We start from the raw sequence: 22,680 nt of genomic DNA, 5'->3' as shown, positions 1-22,680 counted from the left end.
GCCGTTTCCCTCTTAATTTATATCTTCAGTTCCATCCCCTTTTTTGACCACCAGCCTAATGTATCCAACTGCTATTTGACATTTCTACTTAGATGTCTCACAGGCATTTCTGGCTGAACACGTCTCAAAGCAATATTTTAATTTTCCCTCCCCTTTTTTGGTTCCTCCTTTAGTCTCCTCACTTCAGTAAATCATATCTCCACTCACCCAGTGGGCTTATGGAAAAATAAAAAAGTAGTATTAGTAATCCTTGTCTATATCTCTCTTCCTCCCAATTCCAATCTATCTATCACAACATCCTGTTAATTCTACCTCCAAAATATAACCCAAGCTATCTAGTTAACCTCATCCATTTTATTGCCAGCTTCCATTCTTCTTGATTACCACAATAGCCCATAAGCCATTGCCTTGACTCCACCTGGGCTATCCAGATCCCACAACAATTCAATCTCCAGTTCGGGTGATACTTTTAAAAATGAAGATCATTCCACACCACTGCTTCTTTAAAACTTTAATTGATGAACAATCAACAGTTAAAATCTATATTACATGCTTTCATTTGCTTTCAAGGAAGACATACCATTTTGTAGTTATAGATTCATTTGTTTGGTTCTTTGCTTCTTGTCCATCTCTCAGCTCAACTGGAAGTTGCATAAGAATGGGGACTGGGGCTATTTTTTGAGGATTTCATTATTGAACAAATAAATGAGCCTATGAATGAATGAGGAAGATATTGACCAATGAATGAGGTGGAAGATGGTGCTCATTCAAAGATCATTTTGAGAGTTCTGCTGAGAATGCAACTACCTATTAACAAGTGTGCTGATTACAGGAGCTGTATGAAATCCTTTTATGGAATTGTTCTATTCCATGTCTTAACGTAAAAAGTTAAGGAATTTTCAAAAATTGAGTCCTCTGCCTGGTGGGCTTCAGAGGCTGGTAGAAATAGATTACGAAGTGGGATAACAAAGCAGTTCATTGCATAATGTATTGGAAAGGACAGATGCAGACTTCAAATCCTGGATCTGCCCATAAAGCAGCTTGTGATTTTAGGCAAGTTACCCCACCTTACGTAGCCTCACTTTCTTCATGTGTTTAATGGGTATGAAGCCAGGGAGTCGCTAGAGTGTCAGCCACCCGGCACAGCAATTTACACGTGGGAGATAACGTTTGCATTTTAGTTTTGCTTTTCTCTCCCCCGATTCTACTTCTTGGCTATTCCTACTTTTTTCTTTTTGCTTTTTTTCACCTCTCTTACTCATCGTAGTGGGTGATAATACACATTTTCCCACATAGTTTGAGTTTTGTGGGAAGAGAAGAATTAGCAGTACTTACAGAGCAGACTTCCTTTTGGATTAGAAATACAAACTTCACAGCTTCTCTGCCCAGCTTTTCAAGAGCATTTTATGGTACACTGCTGTGTAACAAGTTCATTTTAGGATAACATGCTGGGAGGGAGAGAAAGAAGACGAGATTCGACGGGAGAAAATTAAAAAGTTAATTAAAAGAAACAACTTGGTAATTGAATTCCTTTGCACTCTTCTTTGGTTATTTTGGGGTGGAGGGGGTGTCACAGTACATGGTTAGTAGGTTTGCTTCAGTGCCTCACCTCAGAACTTCTAAATGAGACAAGTATGAGAATACAGACAAATCTCTGCCTGACAGATGAGAAGAGATGGAAGATGCACATGCTGTGCTTCATAGGAGTGCCGAGCAAAGCAGCCTCATACTCATTCTCAAGCATTTATGTTTTGAACTATTTTTGGCCGTTGACATTGCTGTTAGACTAAGCCCTGTACTAATATTAGTTAGCTTTAGGGCATGCGAAATTACCTTTTCATTGACTCTGTTTTACTGGCTACTTTTTTGTCCTCACAATACACATCCACACAGGTACACAGAACAGTATAGGAGACTCTTAGGCCATTTGTAGATTGTATCCTAGACACAAGTAAGTGACATAGTTGTATGTTTCTTATTTTTAAAGAAAGCTTGAAGATGTATCTATTTAATCATCTTTATCACAGATCACTTGAGAGTCAAAATTGTTTATTAAGGTTGTTTCACAGCCATAAGGAAGAATCAAATCATGGATTTCTCAGCCAATTGGGTGGAGCTGGAGACCATCATGCTGAGTGATCTATCACAGAAACAAAGAACCGAATACCACATGTTCCCACTCATAAGTGGAACCTGAACATTAATCACAAAAGCACAAGGGAGGGATCAGGAGTCTCAGGACACTGCCAGGGGAAGGAGGAAGGGAGTGGGGAGCACAAAACAGCACAAAAGGTAACTGATCCTCAATCAGGAAAAAGGAGGGCCATTTAGAGGCCCAAACTTCACCTGGTACATTATTTATGTGCCCAATCCTGACTTGTACCCACATCTTTATAATAAAATAAAGTAAAAATAAATAAATAATTGTTATCATTGAGAGAGACAACGTCCTGTAATGGAGAACCATGGGGTTAATAATTGAATGGAATTAGGTTTTCAACCATAACTCTCATCCAGGTATAATTTTTATTCATGCACTCAACATGTACTTATTTATTGAATGCTTACTGTGTGCTGGGCGCTATCACAGTTGCTGGTGATAACTTGATGCAAGTTCTTAACATGGCTTTTATTGATATCAATTTTTTTCAGGTTATGAAAATTAACTTTAGAGATAGACTTTTCTATAGTTTCCAACATTTTGTGCTCCTCGCTGTGCTGCAAATCCATTGAAGAAAAAACACAGTTGAACAACATATGACCTGTTCACCAAAGTAGTTTAAATTGGGTTACTGAGTGTAAATCCAATCTCCAGCACTCTCGAAAAGAATTACTTCTTTATGTCTAGAGATATGGTATATTTCCAAAAGCATTAAGGACCACTGATCTGAGAGCCTTCATGCTCAACTAGGGTCATGTGTCAGAGGAACTGAGTACAACTCTGACTATAAATTTGCACTTCATCCGTATGCTCGAGATGCAGCTTTTTGTGCGTACTAACAAGGGGTTTTGTGTTTTCACAGGTTATGGTTTTGTAGATTTTGACAGTCCTGCAGCTGCACAGAAAGCGGTAGCGTCTCTCAAGGCAAATGGCGTGCAGGCACAGATGGCCAAGGTAAGACTGGTTTTTAGTTGTGTGTGTGTGTGTGTGTGTGTGTGTGTGTGTGTGAGAGAGAGAGAGAGAGAGAGAGAGAGAGAGAGAGAAAATATTTCTCCTTTACTGTGAGCCCACTCCAAAGTGGGATCAGCAACAATTGGAGCAATTTGGTTTATATTTACTTGTTAGGGAAGGTAAGAAGCTCCACAATAGGTTTGAGGTAGAGGAATCTGGTTGATTTATTTCATGGTTTATGTTTACGTATTTATGTATGCACTATTTTGTTGTGGTAACCTCATTGGAGATTTAAGGACACTTGGGAAGCTCTCTGTTCTTCCTGGAAAAGGAGGTGTGCATCTATATGTGTGTGCATCTGTATGTGTGTGCCTCTGCATTGAGCACTTTCACTGGCCCACAGCTTTGGAGTAGTTGTGTTATTGGGAAGTCATCGTTGATAAGCTGTGTGCCTAAAAATGAGTTTGTTCTTATGTTGGGGAGAGACGATTGTTGAATGATGGGGTTGTCTGATCCATTGTGCCTGGAAATGGGTTCAGCTGAAGTCTACTTTGTCTATATTGCTAGAATTTCACTTTGTCCTTTATACAAAGAGTTTTCCTAGATATTAATCATTTTCAATAATTATTTATTGTTATGTAGAATAAGTAGTCTGGAACCCTCTGTCTGAAATTATAATGCATTTTTTTATATCTAAGAAAATAAATAAAATCATTTAGAATAGTTTTGTATCCTGGATGCAGTGGTGATTACAGGGATCTACAGATGATAAAGTAACATAGAACTGTATATATACATGTGGTTTATACTATGTCAATTTCTTGGTTTTGATATTGTACCATGCTGATGTAAGATGTAGCCTTTGGCGAAATTAGAATGAAGGGCACACAAGCTCTCTCTATACTAGCTTTGGAACTTCCTGTAAATCTATAATTATTTCTAAAATAAATAAATAAATAATTATCACATATGGATGCTTGGTAGATGTTTGCTTTAAAATAATGGTCATTTTGGATTTATTCACATGCAACAATATGTTGTTAAATATTTTTTCTGATTAACACTACTGATCCTATTTATCTCCAGACTTGCAAAATTTTAGATAGAACAGCCAATAGGCCTAGAAATCCTGACTTCATGCACTTATGCTACAATCATGTGTATACTTACACCTTCTCTCATAAGAGCTGAGTAATATAATGATGAAGTGATCAAATTTCCAGTTATTTGGATTTTGTTCTGATTGCTAACATTCTCTGATCATCTTTTCCAATTTCAGCCTCAGATAACTAGAGGTAGGATATTTGGTTCCTTCATCTTCAGATATCTTCCAGTAACCTGATGCAGCCCATATCTGTTAACCTTTTGACTCGAGTCACTTCTCATATTGATTACTTTGGTGGAATCGTTGTTCTTTATAACACATGAATAGTTATTCAAGGCAGTATAAATTTGAATTCTTTCAGCTGTATAATGTATTCCTCATTATAATTATGCCTGCAAGTTTTGGATTTTTTTCATGAACTAAGATTGATGAAGTTAATATTTTAATTAATAAGGAAATTACATACATGTCTTGGTTTAAAGGTCGCTTGGCAAAGAGTCAATGGCGACTTAAGTAGCAACTTCCTATACCCAGAAAACAAATGATAAAATATGGGTGTTAGACATATGCAAAATATATAACTTGAATTTGTAAGCAACCCCTATTGGCAAGAAAGTGATTATAAAAATGCTTAAGAGACAAATGTTATTGTGACATCTTAGATCTACTCTATTGGTAAACTCCTGAGCTTTGGAAGTTACTAGATTGTGGCAGTTTAGAAATAATGAAAACAGCATGCATAATCTCCACTCTTTCAAATATTCTCAAAATATATAGTGTTAGTTGTTGGATTAAAACTGCTACTATTTGTATAACAAGAGGTTTATTAAGGTGGCATGATTTTATAACTACTGAGGAACGATTATGAATATTTTGCCTCTGCTTTCAGGCATCTGGGTGGAATCTCTCTCTCTCTCTCTCTCTCTCTCTCTCTCTCTCTCTCTCTCTCTCTTTCTCTCTTTCTCTCTCTTTCTCTCCCACTTTCCCTCCCTTCTTCCACACACACACACACACACACACACACACACACACACACACACACACACACACACACTAATCACTGGCATTTTAAAGAGCTTCTGAAATGATTATTCTTTCTAGCCCAGCATTTTGGCCCTTGGGCCCTGCCCAAAGCACACAGTAAGGAGATTCTAACTGAAGTGTTTAAAGTCATGTTTGTTTCTGTAATTTGCTCAAAGATTGTTACCTTATCAATTATGCTATCTGAGAAGTAAATTCTTTTTCTCTTTTTCTCACAAACTTCTAAAGCTCTAGGCTTTAGATTCATATCTGCCTACTGGAAAACTTTCAGCAACAAATGACTCTGTAATTTTACTATCCAGAAGCAAATAAATAGCCTTCCTTTGACAGTGAAATGGGACAAGCTTGACCACCTGTATTAGCAGGTTTCTGACTGAGCTATTGGATTTCATGGGCATTTTTTTCCCCCTTTGTCCTGGTGATAACTATTATTTATTATCATATAAACCTGCTGTCTGCAGTGTGTGTGAAACTTAAATATATTTTTTGTCATTTAAGTATCTACTGAATCATCTCCTGCATCCTTTTTCTTATCAATATCCTACAATGCAGGTTGTGGTGTCACCATTTAATGACTGCAGGATTTTAAAATAAAAATGCTACAAATAATCTAGATTCTCAGTAGCAACATAGAGCTATCATGGAACCCTCCATGTGAATTGCTTTATTGAGCTAACTTATTCCAATGTATGTATATGAAAAATTCAAATGATTTGTCAGCTCAAAGGAATTACACAACAAATCATCCAGGAAGTGGTAATTGATTAATAATGAAAAAACATGTACACAGACAAACATTTTCTGTACATTTGCTGTTTTGCCAAGAAAGGTTTCTTCGGGATCAAAGGACATGTTTCTTTTAGAAGAGCAGATTGAGAATATTTTAATCATCCATAGTGGTTAAGGGCATAGGTTTGGAGAGAGAGAAAGTTGGCCATGAATCTGGGCTTTGATACCACCAGGCTGTGTGACTTGGCTAAGTTATTTAAATATCTCTGACCTTCTCTAATAGTAATACTTAGGCTGTAGGATTGCTGTGAGAATTTCTTTTAAATGCAGAAAGACCTTAGCATAGTGCCTAGAGTATAGCAAGAATTCAGTAAAGCTTAATTATTTAATAAAAATTGGTATGCATTAAATTCAAATTTGCCACAAAGCCTTCTATAAATTATAATGCATGATTTAAGTGCTGTGCTATTACAAATTAGTTTCTCAAAAATATATAATAAATAACATTAGCAAACATGTTTATTGTCTGCTATGTGCTGTATATTATACTGAGTACTGGAAAATCAAGACTGAATAAAACTTCTTTTTTATTCGGAAGTTTTAATATTTATTCTATCTGCTGAATTGCTGCAGCATAGACTAGGGGTTCTGGCTGTTATTGTTCTTGCCAACTTCAGGATATAGAGAAGGAAGTTATTGGCCAAGGAATGTGAGTCTCTGTGAGCATGAATAGAAAAAGAGTGAAGTTTCCAACAGTCACTTAGCTTACAGGTATTTATTCTACTCAGGTAATAAGAAGTCCTTAGACAACGAAGGACAATGCTTTGGGGTACCATCAAGGAACAAAGCTGTTTTGCCATCCTTTATATCTGGCCTTTATGTCACACATTTATAAAAGGGCTTCCAAAGTTCCAACTTTCGTATCCACAGTTAATCCAGGAAAAAGAGAAAAGGGCAAAAGGCTGAAGGAATATTATGGCTGGTTTTTGTCCTTTTAAAAGCTTTTCCAGAATTCCAACTCAGCAACTTGTTTGTACATCTCAAAGGCCAAACCTAGGTCACAAGACTTTCCTCTTTTGCTGCAATAGAGTGAAGGATGATGAGAATTTTAGGTTCTTTGCCTCTGGAGTGGAGAAAACTAAGAATAGTTCATCCCCTTGTCGATCCCGCATCCATGATGTCATCATTCCCATACATACCTTTTAGAGGGCCACATCTGTTCTCTCCCCAAGGGAACCTACCTCAAAGCCTTATCCTAGGATCAAATTGGGTGATGCCATCATCTCCAACTGGCTTTGGCTGTTCTTCATGGCTCAGCAAAACATAACTTTGAAAGATAAGTTATCTGTCTGAACTCCGACAATGTAGAATGATAAAAAAGCAACAAGAGGAAAGGAAAACTATCATTTAAGAACAGTGAGTATAAGAAGCAAGCATAAATCACTGATCTCTAATATATATCAAATTCTGCTAGGCAGGAATAGAATTCTTCCTTTGTTAGCGCATTAAGTTTCATGGTTATACAATCATATAAGCACCGATTCTGCCATCCAGAAGGATGTTACTTGCTCCTCAGTTCCCATGGCTTCACTGAGATCTCATTGGAGGGTTACATAGCTTTGGAAACACACTTCTCCTGGATGTAGATTTAGAGACACTAGAATGACTTTATATATTAAACAGTCATCAATTATTACTAGCTGTCCCTTGAGTTACCTCAAGCTTGACAGGCCTCTTACTTACTTGGTTTCTGTCAATTGAAAACATGAATAAACACAATGTATCTTATTCCAGATGAAAGGCCTGCAATAAAAATATTACTCCTCAGAGTCTTTAGGTAAGACTTCCTCAGGTCTACTACCCAGACTGCCATTGCAATCTTTTTTTTTTTGAGTTGGAGTCCCACTCTGTTGCCCAGGCAAGGAATGCAGTGGCATGCTCCCGGTCACCACAGCCTCAACCTGCTGGAGTCAGGCAATCCTTCAGCCTTCCAAGTAGCTGGAACTACAGGCACACACCACCACACTTGGCTAATTTTTTGATTTATTGTAGAGATGAGGTCTCACCAAGTTGCCCAGGCTGGTCTAGAACCCCTGAACTCAGGCACTCCTCTCACCTCAACCTCCCAAAGTTCTGGGATTCCAGATTTGATCCACTGTGTCCGACTGCATTTTTCTTAAAGGTGCTTCAATTCATGGTAGAATAGGTAAAATAAATCAAACTTAAGTGATCACAAAAGAGACCAAGTGTCCAAGATGTCAAGTACTTTGACAGGGATAATATAAAAAATATTATTTCTGCCATGACAGAAAACTAGACTGGGACCAGAAGAAAGGAATTGTTTCCTATAAATCAATGTCATTGATAAAAAGAAATTCTTTCGGGGGAGGAGAAAGCAAAACATTTGGATTTTTTAATTTGAAAATATGAGAAGATGAAAAGTGAAAATCAATGAATATAAGAAAATTTTAAATCCAAATTTTATATATATGTACATGTATGCACACAATTAGTTTACAAAATATATTATCTCAGCGGAACCCTACCAGTTATATTCTAGTAGGAAATTTTTAGTAAATTAAGGAAGGGCCTATTCTATTGAACATTCTAGAACATTTAAAAAAATAACTATGGGCCTCATGATGTGGCTTGTTGTCTACCAAGGCTGCTATTCTGAAGGCACAGGTAAATGACAGACTTTGCCAGCCATACTCCTGTGGTTAAAGATAGTATTAGTAGTCTCTGTTTTTGTTTTTTTTTTTGAATTGGAGTCTCACTCTGTCACCCAGACTGGAGTGAAGTGGCCACTCCCGGCCACCGCAGCCTCAACCTTCTGGGCTCCGGCGATCCTTCCACCTCAGCTTTCCAAGTAGCCGGAATTACAGGCCTGCGCTACCATGCCCGGCTGATTTTTTGATTTATTGTAGAGATGAGGTCTCGCTGCCCAGGCGGGTCTCGAACCCGCAGCCTCAGGCAATCCACTCACCTCAGCCTCCCAAAGACACGGGATTAAAAGCTGAGCCCGGCTGAGTAGTATCTGTTTTTAACCATTTCTAGGCAAAACAGATCAAATAGGTTATTTGATGTTTATGGGTCACTACAGTGGTGTGGAGCCTACTGGTAGACAAGCCAAATATGGGGATTTCTCAAGGGCTCTCAAGTGGGAAGGAAAGAGGCATTGTCCAAGGGCAATGTGAATAGACAGTTAGGAGGGTACTCCTTCCTGGGAAACTCAATTAATACATTATACAGTGATGGATAAGTCTGAGGACTTTAATGTTTCTAGAATAATGTTCAGGTTTGTGTGTACGTTTGTTTTTTACAACAGGATCAGAGGATCAGAGATGACTATAGACTATCATTTGCTTGTATCCCAAATTATTTTCCTCTGGTAACAAGGGTTATAGCCTGGAATTGAAGCAGAAATCTCTCATTTTTCTGCTTTCTCAACATATTTATGTTGAACACCCACTATGCATCAGGATTGTTCTATATGCTGAAGACATAGCACTGAAACTAAGTTTCATGAAGATCACTTGAAGGAACACAGAAAAAAGATTATACAAAGAGATACCATATATTAGGTAGTAAAAAGTAGTGTGAGGACAATTAAAACCAGCTGAAGTTACAAAGTAGGAGACGGGAATGGTGGTTAAGGATTGAGCAGCAGACATTTTAGATAGAGTGATCAGGAAAAGCCTCTGATGATGTGACTTTTTAACAGGTATCTTAAAGACATGAGAGGAGAAAACTATACATATGTTTTGAGCTTTCTTAAGTGATAGTTATGAAAAAATTCTTGGTACCTTAAAATAGAGGAGGCTTTCAAGTGAGAGAACAAGTTTGGGTTTTGTTATCATCTATATTCGGTATCTTCTTAATAATGGAAAGTGGTATACACCACCATCACTTCCTCTTTATTTTTGTGGGAGTTTTCTGGATTCAAATCATCCTAATGGTGCATTTTTCAAAGGTTATTTTATATGAACCAAATTCTAATAAAACAAGTAAATATTTTTTCTTCACTTAGCTTCTTCAAATCTCGTGGCTCTGTTATACACGTGGATATAAGGATATGACAAGATACCCTACAGCACTGCTGTGGAATTCATTTTAAAAAACTGTAATTCCAAAGAATAGCAGTCCAATGTTGCTTTTAACATAGTTCATTACTCTTGGATGATGGCTACGATGTAATGAAAACCCTGCTGTATCTCATTTCCTTAAACAAATGTTTGTTCCATGTGCTCCCGTGGGATTCATCTCCAACAGTTGAACATCACTTACAAACATAAGTATTCTTATCTTCATGATTGAAGTTGTTGAAGTTTTCAGTTTAAAAAAATACTTAGTGGTTGGTCTTTTGCATGTCTATAAAATATTTGTGAATGTCTGCTTTGTTGGCTATGTCAGCTCGGCTCAATATTTTTTTTCTTGATCCTAATGCTAAATGCAGGAATTCAAAACCCAATATTGAAATTGTCAGGGTTGATCTTAATCCTACTCATTAATTATTTGAAGTTTTTGAAGCAGAATCCTCTAAAGTTAAATATTTGTATTAGCTTCTAAAAATGATTTACATAATCTGCCTATGGGTACTACCCTGTGCTTTTGCAAGGACTCAACTGTATTCTCTTAAGTGAAATGATGGACATGCACTCTAGTAGAATCTCCTGCTTTTCTAGCAGTTAACAAAAGCAAAAACCAACAACCAAAAAAGAAAAAAAGCCCTTGTGTCCTAAATTGCAGTCGCTACCAATTGGCCAGGATATATTTGGAATACAAGTTCTCTTCAACTTGCAAGAAGTATCATCACACTTTCACCCTGCCTCTTTGAAGGGAATGTGTTCACAGACTGATCTCAATCAATAACTCATCATCACTGATGCACTGTTGAGAAACCTAATAATGAACAGTCTTCATTCATGGCTTTAAAAATTTGTTCTTAAAGTTGAAAGGAGAAGATCCTTTCTCTGATCACCACTGTTGTATATTGAGGGACCTAATTAAAAGCACTGCTTTGTCCCTTGTAGATTCTGATCCCATTGAAAAAGACAAAGAAGTATGTCCAAAACAAACTATTGATTGCATTACTGGCCTAATAAGACAGGTTTGTGAGGAAAATTAGTCTTCTCATTCTGAATGCCAAAATTTGATTTAACCATCCAGTTACAGGTAGTACTGGACAGTCGTGGGCCTTTCTACCCATAGGTAAGTCTTGCCTGCTTATGTGACTTAGAAGGAAGTAGTGAAGATATTCTCGCTGGCAGGTAGGTCCCGAGGACAAGGAGCAGGGAGCTCCACATACTGAGTTCTTGCTCTCAACCTCACCAGGCAGGTGAGTTATTACCTTCTCCATCTGGGAGTATTATGTAGGTAGATGAGTAAGAAAAGACTAGTACGAGCCGGGCTCGGTGACTCAGCCTGTAATCCCGTGCCTTTGGGAGGCTGAGGTGAGTGGATTGCCTGAGCCTGCAGGTTCAAGACCCGCCTGGGCAGCGAGACCTCATCTCTACAATAAATCAAAAAAATCAGCCGGGCATGGTAGCGCATGCCTGTTATACCGGCTACTTGGAAGGCTGAGGCAGAAGGATTGCCGGAGCCCGGCAGGTCAAGGCTGCAGTGGCCAGGAGCAACCACTGCACTCCAGTCTGTGCAACAGAGTGAGGCTCCAACTCAAAAAAAAAAAAAAAAAAAGAAAAGGAAAGACTAGGATGTTACACCAACATCCTTCCACAAAAAATACAATGAAGTGGCCGGGCTCAGTGGCTCAGCCTGTAATTCCAGCATTTTGGGAGGCCAAGACAAGTGGATTGCCTGAGTCCGTGGGTTTCAGACCAGTCTGGGCAACTTGGTGAGACCCCCTCTCTATAATAAATCAAAAATTAGCCAGGCATGGTAGTGCATACCTGTAGTTCTGGCTACTTGGAAGGCTGAGGTGAAAGGATTTTTTGAGCCCAGCAGTTCAACGCTGGGGTAGCCATGAGTGTGCCACTGTACTCCAACCTAGGCAACGGAGTAAGCTTCAACTCAAAAAATAAAAATAAAAATAAAAAAAAAAAACAATGAGAAGGAATGGAAGCTTTCCTGGCTCCAACTCCTAATTGTAACTGTTTCTGTATTTTATCTGTGCACTTAACCCTGAGGAAAAATGATTGGATAAATTTGAATGCTAGAATTACATGTTACATGCATTGTGCCAAATGGTTTAAAGTTCTAACGAGGAGAAACTTGCTGGTTATTGAGTTATGGTCTACCTTCTGTTTCTATGTTTACTGCCTGGTGTGAACTGACTTTCTTCAAGTCTCTTAACTTTATCTGTCTTAAAAACAGGCAAAGAACCAGACAAGAAGATGTGGGTAATAAAGGAAAATATATTTCTCAAGCACTTTCCTTATGCCAAGGAATAGGTTAACTGTTTTTATAATTATTATCTCATTTAATTCTTACTACAATCCTGGGACGCAGATATTATCCCAGTTTTACAGATGAAGAAACAGGAGATGTGCCACGTTCTTTAAGGTTGTTAATGGCTTTGAACCCAAACCTATCTGGTTCCAAAGCTTTGTTCTTTCCAAGGAAATTATAAGGCTGCTAATGCTGTTCCCTAATCTCTTCAGCGATCCTTGGCTATTGGATTTCTAAAGTGAAAGAGCAGACCGGACAAAATTATTGAATCAGTTAACTCCAGAATCTGTTATTAGAGTCCCTGATTTACACTGTGGGACCTGATGGACTTTTGTTCAGTGAATGAATAAATGCACAAATAAAGGAATAACCAGCATAGTTTATGTTGTAATGATTTTCGACTCTGATAATACTGTTGTGACCTTCAACTAACTTTTGCACAGGATGTTCCTTTAATGCACTATCCTAACCAGTTATGCAAGAAGACATAATTCCTGAACCCACAAAGAGCGATTCAATTTGGTAATTATTCCAAATATTAACTGAAGGAATGAGGGGAATAGGACCAGATGAACATCTTTGCTTCTTGAGAAGATATATGCCAGCAACCTGGAAATGAAGAACAGTAGCTCTTGCATTTTAGAAGCTTTAATCAATCATGTATACACTTGCTATATGTGCACATGCATGCACACACATACTTTTACGAAATACATACTTAAAAACAAATGTTTAATTATCCCATGTAGCCATGATTTCTCTATGCCATTTACATAATAAGTACAAAAATATCTGATAGCTCCACAGAGTGTGTGCTTTTTCCTTGAAAATGGAGCCTTCAGTTAAGTAATAAACAGAATTGAATGATAGGCCTCTGTGCATGCTATATTTATTACATTATGGTCTATATCACGTGAATACTTGTGGGAGCTATTCACAAAAGCTCACACTGGAAAAACAATACAAATTTGAGGACTGTGAATGAGTTAGGCACCATACTCAGTTTAATTTTCTTTTTTCCCACCTTGTTCAGGATGTACGTTTTAACTGCTATTTGAATCACTCAACCACACCATGAAAGTCAGAGTCTGCTGGCCAAATCAGTGGAAGTTGATATTCCAACCTCTGCAAGAACATTTCCCACTTCTCCATATATAAGATGTGTTTCAAACTAAAATAAAATATTCTATGTCAGAGAAATGTGAAATTCAAATCAAATACAGACTTATTTTTCCTACTGAAATTATTATTATTATTATTTTACTCCTCTGTGAAAGTGACATTAGCAATTTTGTACCTTTCTATAAAGTAAAATTTTAAGTGAAGCAATACTAAAGGTACATTTTTTTTCCATACTGATAAATGACTTTTAGCCTGTGTAACCATTTGGAAATCATGTATATCTATGAAACATAAACTCGTCTTCTCTGATGTTCATTTTTAAAGTAACAACAAAATTACTTGATAAGCCCTGTACAAAATGAATCTTACTCAAAGGTAGATTTCTGATAAAGTGACAGACTTTACTGAAGTCATCATCATTCAAAAGTACAATTCATAGCCCATAAGCAAAATGACTTGTTACTGGGGGCATCAGCACTTATATAGGTGTCTTTAGCTATTTAGCTTTAGAATTTGCCTCACTTAGATATACATGTAAGAAAAATTACTGCTTCAGAGGGATACAGTATCAAAGTAAGTTTATTATATTGGAAAACATTTGTTGTTGAATACAGCACACAAAAGTCTGTATTCTAAACTTTCAGAAAACAAAGTATTGATTTACTAATGTAAAAGTCATTGTAAGTTTCTACCCAGCTTCTGGCTTAATGTATTTCTGAGGAAGTTGCTCTCAATTTCCCCGTGAAATATGCAGAGATACAAGAAAATGTGATCAACAGCTAACTTTGAAAAAGCAAGATTAACAGGCAACAGATTTCCAGAAACATTCAACAATTTCATTATCATTGCTAAAACTTTGGAGCTGAATTGAGATTCTTAACATCCCATTATTGTATCGTTAATTATTTTGCACAACACAATTCAATTTTTCTTACCCTCCTTTGCCTAACTTCTAGAGGATATGGTTACACACAAACACACAACAAATATTGTATTGTCAAATGTGTTGTAAGTGGAGCCTCCTGGGAGCTGTTTGGGTCATGAGAACAGATCCTTCATGAATGGCTTGGTGCCAGCCTCTGTCATCAGTGAGTTCTTGCTCTATTGGTTCCCATAAAAGCTGGTCGTTAAAAAGAGCCCAGCACCGCCCTTCTTATTCTCACTTGCTTCCTCTCTTACCATGTGATCTCTGCACATGCTGACTCCCCTTCCCCCTGTGCCATGAGTGAAAGCAGCCTGAGGTTTTTACCAGATGCCCAATCTTCCAGTCATCAGAACCATGTGCCAAGTAAACTTTTCTTCATGAGTTACTGACTTCACATATTCCTTGATTCCATCACAAATGGCCTAAGATGCAGATGAAGGTTGTAGCATGAATTATAAGTGGGAAAATTTTGAATAACATTAAATAGCCAAAAATATTCCTTTTTAGCAAAGTTTCTGTAGAGTAGTAGTTTGAAAGATTATGGCAAACTGCTGCCATTAAAATGGTATTTTTTGAAGCAAATTTTAATCTTAAGGAAAAATGGTCACAGTAGAATGACCATCATAGAACTAGGAAGCAAGGTAAAATATGATCATTAATATTGCCACAAGTTTTTCTTTTAAAATTTATTTACATATAAATGCAAATAAGGAAAGAAAGTCAAAATCTTAACCATAGTTATTACTAGTTAGGAAAGTGTGATGAATTTTTCTTTAGTAAGCACGTGTTTTCCAGTTCTCTAGAATGAACATTGACTACTTTGTAATTAAAATAATAATTAAAATATAATAAACATGATTTATGAAAATTTTGCTAGATGATTATTCAGAGACAAAACCTGTCACATAGTGGATGCTGATTAATGTGTTATCAGATCATGAACAGTGGTGGAATTATCTTGATCAAAAGCTAAGTTAAATTCATCTCTTTAATTAGGTACTAATTTTGAAAATGGAGCTTGCCTTAACAAAATAACATAAAATATTTATTACATATTACATACATATAAGAACATAAATATGTTTTTTGTGCAATGCTGTGTTTTTAAACCATTTATATCACTTAGGAAATGCAGGTTCAATGTTTGCTAATAAGCATCACAAAATTTACCTGTGAAGGGCAAATAATTCTATATGCTGACTATATATGATAAAATTATATATGACAGCTTCGAAATTATGAAATTGGAGGGCCTCTTACTGCAATTTATTCAGTAAGTATCCAGTTATGCAGGAATGCCCACTATTAAATAAATAACATTACCCATAAAGATTTAAAACTTGTCAAAGAGTCTTCATATAGACACAGACTTTTGAGCTGGAAGAAAACAAAGAAACGTTCTAGAAATATTCAAAGTATTGAAGTATTATGCCCAGGTCAAATGGTGAGCGCTCTTTATGTATGCTAAAAATGAAAGAACATGTATTTGCCTTAATAAAATATTGTCAGCAATACTCACAGTGTTAAAAAACAGATGACCCTCCTATTTTACTGTTCAAATGTTTTTCTGTGCAAATAATTTCCAGTTGTTCACAAAATTGTCTCACTAACCTGCACGTTAAGTAAGTTTGTAATTAGAATACTGAGAGTGAAAATAACACTCCAGTCACTTAATTCTTTAGTTCAGACTCTCAGTCTTTTTTGCCTGATGATACACCTTTTTATTTATGTCTTAAAATCACTAAGATAAATCAGAAGAAGAGATGGTGGCAACAGCACTTGCGGGTGAGCATGGGCAGTGAAGAGTTAAGGAAGACCAGATGCAGTTAGTTCCCACCTTGGGAACTCTGACTAGCCAGAAAACTGCACATATAAGCTAGGAAGGAGGGAAATGACAATCGTCATCCATTTGGATGCACTCTGAGCCCTAAGTAAATCTCTAAATGCTATGTGGGAGTTTCCTAGTGATTTGTTCTGTTTCATAGCCCTCTTGCTGTGGATCATCGGTTTCCTAAAATTTTAATAAAAGTTTTACCAGTATAACTACACTGTAAACTAGTACAGATAGCTTTTCTTTTTTACACATTTCCTTTCCCTTGAACTTTCTGGCTTTTTTCCATATGCATTAGGCAAAAGAATTACAAATAGAGACTATCACTATATCTTGATAGAGGAAATGGCCTATGGATGAATGTCTGAAATGTTCGATCTTGGCAAGCAAGGTCCTCCCTTCAGCGTTTGCTGGGACACAGGAAACCAGCTAATGGTTGATAATGTCCAGGAAATTAGTAACTTGTGCATATGGTGAATGCTCCAATCCCAGCCAAATGATTTATTTAACTGATGGCTGGCATTCTCATAGGGACTGTTAGCACAGTAGAATAGTAGGGCTTTATTAACTGGACTATGTGCTAATCCTTGTTGTTCCCTAGGTGAAGAGTTTAACCATAATGCACTATACAATAAGAACTGGTAGATCCCCAAATGTTAAAGGCACCAAGATTCTATACTGTAGAAGAACCTTTTCAGCACTGCTATTATCATAATTTTCTCATAACATTATTATTTTAGTTTAGAATTCAGTAAAATGAATTATGAATACATGTTAGTTGTGAGAAAGATATTAAATCCAAGTCACTTCGCTTAATGTCCTATTCCTATACGTTAATTTTGTAAGCGATAGCACTGATTATTTATAGCCTGTTGCTTGCATTCACTGACTCTGAGCATCAGGACAGCCTTGTATGTTGTGCTTTTGCAAGTTGTCTCACTTAATCTCCCCTGTTTCTCCTCCTTCTTCCCTTTCCTAGCTAACTTTCTATGTCCCTCAGACCCTAGTTCAAGTGTCAGTTCCTCAGGAAAATCTTACTGACACCTCAGTCCATGTATGCTCTTTTAAAAATGTTTTTATGGAAACTTTCTCACCTTCAGAGAATTTATGTTTACAACTTGTAATTTAAATTTTATATGGGAGACTTTGATTACTGTTGCTCTCCCAGGCTAAAGTACAAAATGCATAAGATCAAAGGCTTAACTGTGTTCCTTCCTCCATTGTATACCTTTGGAACCAAGCACAGTACCTGTCCAGCCAGTAGCAAGTAATAATACTTGTTGAAAGAAAAAAGGAAACTTTATGTGGTGGTCATTACTGTCCCAATTTTACAACTAAAGAAATTAAAACTCAAAGAGTTTAATTAATTTATTCAAAGTCATACAGCCAACTGGATGTCAGAATCACATCTCATGTCTCACTCCAAAACTATTACTGTATTAGAGATGTTTTTCCTTTCTTTCTTTTGTACTGAGTAAAACCCAGAACGTACTGCAAAAAATATGTCTTTCTTTTAATAACATGACTGAACCTTTCTAAACACTTGCCATTTTTCTGTACAATATTTTAGAGCAGCGATTCTTAATCAGAAACATTTTTGTGCCCCATAGGAGACATTTGGCAATGTCTGGAGATATTTTTGGTAGTCATAGCTGGGAGGAGAGAGACTACTGATACCCTTGTGATGCATGAACGAGCCTCTCCACACCACACTGGGCAGTTCAACCACCTGCCTTCTTTGTTCCTTTCTCTTTCTTCCTTCCTCCATTGATTCATTCTGCATAAAGTAGATGTATAGAGTGCTTAGTGTGCAAAGAGCCAATGGTAAGACACAATTCCAGACCAGAAGAAACTTGCAGTTTATAGGAAACTGGGTGAGAAAAGAAGGTAAAAAGAGTAATCTGGAGGTATGCATGGTGGATACAATATATTTCATCTGAGATGCTTAGCAATGTTTTTTAGATGACTGAACATCTATGCTAACATCTGAAGGGTACTTTAGAGCCGTGCTTCCCAACTGCAATATATGGAAATATTTTTGGTGATCACAACTGTGGTGGGAGTTAATACTGGCATTTATTGGGTGGGTAGAGGCCAGGGATACAGCTAAACATCCTACGACACATTAAATGGTGTCCTTTTGCCTGCAACAAAGAACTATTTGGTTCCAAACATGAATAATGTCAAAGTTGAGAAACCCCATTTTAGAATGATAGGACCAAAATTGTTGCGACTACATCTTCAAAATCAAACTTAACTTTGTTGCTCTCAATTATTATTTTTGCATATGGTATGTGACCATATGCAAAAATAATAATTGCATATGGTAACACAATTATATGTATATATGCATGATCTTTCATTTTATAAGTGGAGAGAAACTTTGTGACTACTTATTAGAAGAAAATTACCATTTTTAAAAGCTTTAACAACATGTCATATTTAACAATAAATTTATTGTAACTCCTTCCTGCTAAATTTCTATAGTCCAATCTTAAGTTTCTATGGCACTTTCATTTTTCAGATTTCACTTTCCATTTTTCAAGTTTTTCGAGTTTCACTTTCCATTTTTCAAGTTTAGTCCTATGACCATATTCTTGGGGACAGAGCCCATGTCTGATTCATTCTCATTCTTCCTTTATGGTTTTGCATATGGTGAGAACTCAGATTTTTACTGAATGACTCAAAGCAAGTTAATTCTCCTTCAGAGGCTGAGCAATTAAATGTCTCTGAAAAGAAGAAACCAATTGATTAAAATAGTTATTATACTGCAGTACCTGCAAATGAGCCCAGATATTAAATTTTTTATCGCTAAAATTCCTTCAATTAGAGTTAGAAATCATATGCTTATGCTTCTGGATAATTTACAACGAATGTTAGCGTTTTTTTTTCTTTATTTTTTAATATTCCTTCCTTCTGTTTCTTTATTTTTTAATATTTATCATTCAGTGGATCTTAGCCGCTAGTGATCATTAGCTTTCCTCCAGGGATAACCTACTAGCTAGTGGAAATTTGATTGGCATTTGTCTGCCAGCATACCTTTTTGAAAAGGATAAAAAAAAGATGATAGGTTAAACCTTTGGTGCTTTGAGATATCTTTTGGCATGTTGGCTATGTTGTCATCCTTCTCCAAAATAAAGCAAAGATAAAATTTATGAGTTTCTCTCCTTTATGCATATACTGCAACCTTCCTAAAGCTGGTTTTGTAACATGCATGGAAGTTCATGGTTCTATTTCTTCTCTAAATATTTTAAGCATAACATTTATATTCTGCATATATTTGCATAAATTGTTTTTTTCTCATTTATTTTTCCTTCTACCTGAAACTCAATCCCCCCGTACACAATATGTCCATGTAACAAAACTAAAATCAAAATAGATAATACAAAAATGCAGTCTGAAAACAAGTTATGGGTTAAGTGGAACACCTATGCAGACCATACATTCTTAAACTGAAGAAAAAACGAATGGCACTATATATGTGTATTGTTGTCATTGATTGGATAGTAAAAAAGGTCAATGAACCAGCATAAGGATGTATAATGTTTTATTATAGGAAATTCTCCATCTCCAGACTATTGCACATTTCAGTATATAGAATATCGTATAATGTTATAGGAATACCTTCAAATTTTTCAGAATTTTAAATGAAGTGCATTTAAAAACTTTAATATTTTAAAACTTTCATGAAAGACCTTTTAAGATTGATGATCCCGATTATAGTTTGTTTTTGGGAACCACTTATATGCTTTATGTACTTCATGGAAGAACTCAGTAGGGGAAAAAAATGGGATTAGAATGAATGTGGATAACAAGGGTTACCCAAAGGAATACAAAAAAGTGAAACTGGGAGATAATATAACATTGCTTCATGAATTGATGGACTGGTGAGAATAAAAATGGGTGTCTATTATACTTGTTCTTGGCAGTTCAGATTCTATAAGGGGAAAGAACACTGGATCTTTCGGACCCTTTTTTCCAATGTTCTCCCTAATTCAGTTTTAGTGGGTGGATATAGTATACCAAGTATACCCAGTCCAGTGTGCCAGTTCTGATGATTTACATCCTTTCATACTAATGCAACTCACATGTTCATTGCGCCTCCAAAGATGTTATAACTACTCAGAAGCTAGTCAAATATTGCATTAGGAGTTAGTATATGGTTTTCTTGCTATTTTCCCCTTGGTCTGGCTTTGTTGAGATATGAAACAAGGTAGATTTTCTTTATGTTGCTTGGCAGTGTGTGGGTATCTTAGGAATTTTGGAGTTTCTGCCACACTATAGCATAATAGCATTGGTGAAACTCAGTTTGTAGGTATTGGCCTTTCTTATTAAGTAGTTTTGTTGAGTCATGCTCCAGTACTGTGAGTTTGCAGGTTGTCTTTCTCTGATATCTTTGGGATAAATGAGCTCAGAGAGCTAATGATAAATTAGATCACAGATCTAATGATAAAATGGATCAGGGATGCTGTCTTTTCTCTAGTTTTTGTTCAGCATATGCTCAATGACATTATAACACGCCCTTTGGATGTTCATGTAATTGATAAATACTATATTGTTTGAAACCTAATTTCCATCTAGGTTTATGCAAATGTGTATGGATCATGGCTTGGCTTACAGGATGGTAAACATTCTGGACAGGTTACTTGTAAACCAAAGACTTTTGTTCTCAAGTGTTTTCAGTGTGTTTAACTTCTTTTGAACATTAGCATACGATTTACTCAATCCCAGAGGATTTCAGTAACATGAAGAATTTTGGATCAGAGCTGAAGTTGGATAGAGTTTGCTCATGTTGTAGGAATCTTTCCTCAGATTCTCTACATATAAAGCATCCATGAGAACCTGTCATGTATAATTTCTTATAATAAGTAGCGTCAATTTTATGAGTAGAACATATGACTGTATTTTATGTATGTGATATAAAATCACATCCAGACATAAGTGGACATGAGAAAAACCAGCAACCAGATTAAACATTCACATCTGTTTCTGAGTTTTTCTATATCATTCTTTTACAACTTGTTTATTCATTCTTTCATCTTCTAAAGTTCACTTGCAGACAAATGTTGTCCATGACAATGTTTAAGAAAATGCAAAAGAGAAAACATAGAAAAATTCTGTACATCGAAGAAAAAGAAAGAAAAATTCTGTTCATCAATGTACTGTTTTTCTTTAAATTGGGGGGAAATAATCCCATTATATTAATTTAGGTCAGACATTTTCTCATATAAAAGCCACTATTCTATAATAAACAATCATTTAGGTAAACCACACCAGATAAATTAATAAATAAAATAATCTGAAAAAAAGAAAAAAAAATTCTGTTTTCTTCACAGCTTGTTTCAAACTAAATATTCTATTAAAGTCAGTTTGCTAAAATAGGACGGAAAATAGCAAACATCCTGTTTGGGATTTCAGAATTATTGTCTGGATCTTGTTAATTTATTCCAGATTTTAGACATTTATGAGTAGTCATATTTAAATAGTAAACTATTAAATGTGTGTGGTTTTAAGTATGTTATTTAATTTCAATTTAATTTTAACAGTCCCATTCAATTTTCTGTTGTCTTTGTCCATTTGGGCTTTTATAACAAAATACTAGAGACTGGGTAGCTTATAAAAAACGGAAATTTATTTCTCATAATTCTGAGAAGAGGCTAGAATATTTAAGATCAAAACTGTGGCAGATTTGGTGTCTGGTGAGGACCTGGTTCCTTGTTCAGATGGAACCTTTTGGGTCCTCATATTGTGAAAGGGACAAACATGTTCCCTTCCTCCTATTTTATGACGACATTTATTTCTCATAGTTCTGAGAAGAGACTAGAGTATTTAAGATCAAAGCTGTGCAGATTTGGGATCTGGTGAGGGCTTGGTTCCTCATTCAGATGGCGCCTTTTGTGTCCTCATTTTGTGGAAGGGACAAACATGTTTGTTCCTGTTTTATAAGGACACCGTTACTATTTACAAGTGCTCTTCCCTTATTATCTAATTACTCCCCCAGAGGCCCCACCACCTAATATCATCATTTTGGGTTTGAAATTTCAAAATATGTATTTAAGAGGGACACAGCATCCAGCCCATGTCAGCAGTACAATTGGCAAAAAGGATTGGCTGTTTTTCATTTTCTGAAATTTGAATTTTTTTCAAACACCTTTATTAGAAATTAAATTTAAGCATTTTGTATTTTTACTTTACATTGAGAAAGTCCATGTCTTACTGTGTAGTATTTCCACGTTATTCTTTGCCCACAGTTACCAAAGCATATTAAAGCTGAAATATTTTAAAAATTAATAGTTTTCAATGTTACTCATAAATATTAGTCTATTATTCATTTATAATATTAATTCCTTGCTACTAGCGTTAAAAACAGCATAAGCTTTGTGGGAAGATGTGTATTATATATTTTA

The 22,680-nt window shown here is 36.1% G+C and overlaps 1 protein-coding gene across 1 annotated transcript in view; it reads left to right on the top strand.

Moving 5' to 3' along the window:
• The first annotated feature begins 2,977 nt into the window (after window positions 1-2,977).
• Window positions 2,978-22,680, top strand: part of RBMS3 (RNA binding motif single stranded interacting protein 3) — a 454,630-nt gene continuing 434,927 nt past the window's right edge. The window contains exon 1 of the mRNA XM_021713015.1: window positions 2,978-3,115. Within this exon, the coding sequence (XP_021568690.1) occupies window positions 2,978-3,115 (138 nt within the window). The remainder of the gene's footprint in view (window positions 3,116-22,680) is intronic.

The sequence above is a fragment of the Carlito syrichta genome, unplaced genomic scaffold (genome assembly GCF_000164805.1).
Source record: "Carlito syrichta isolate Samal-C Ts95f unplaced genomic scaffold, Tarsius_syrichta-2.0.1 Scaffold303987, whole genome shotgun sequence".
NCBI classification, from domain to species: Eukaryota; Metazoa; Chordata; class Mammalia; order Primates; family Tarsiidae; genus Carlito; species Carlito syrichta.
This window is presented reverse-complemented; position numbering and strand designations above follow the sequence as displayed.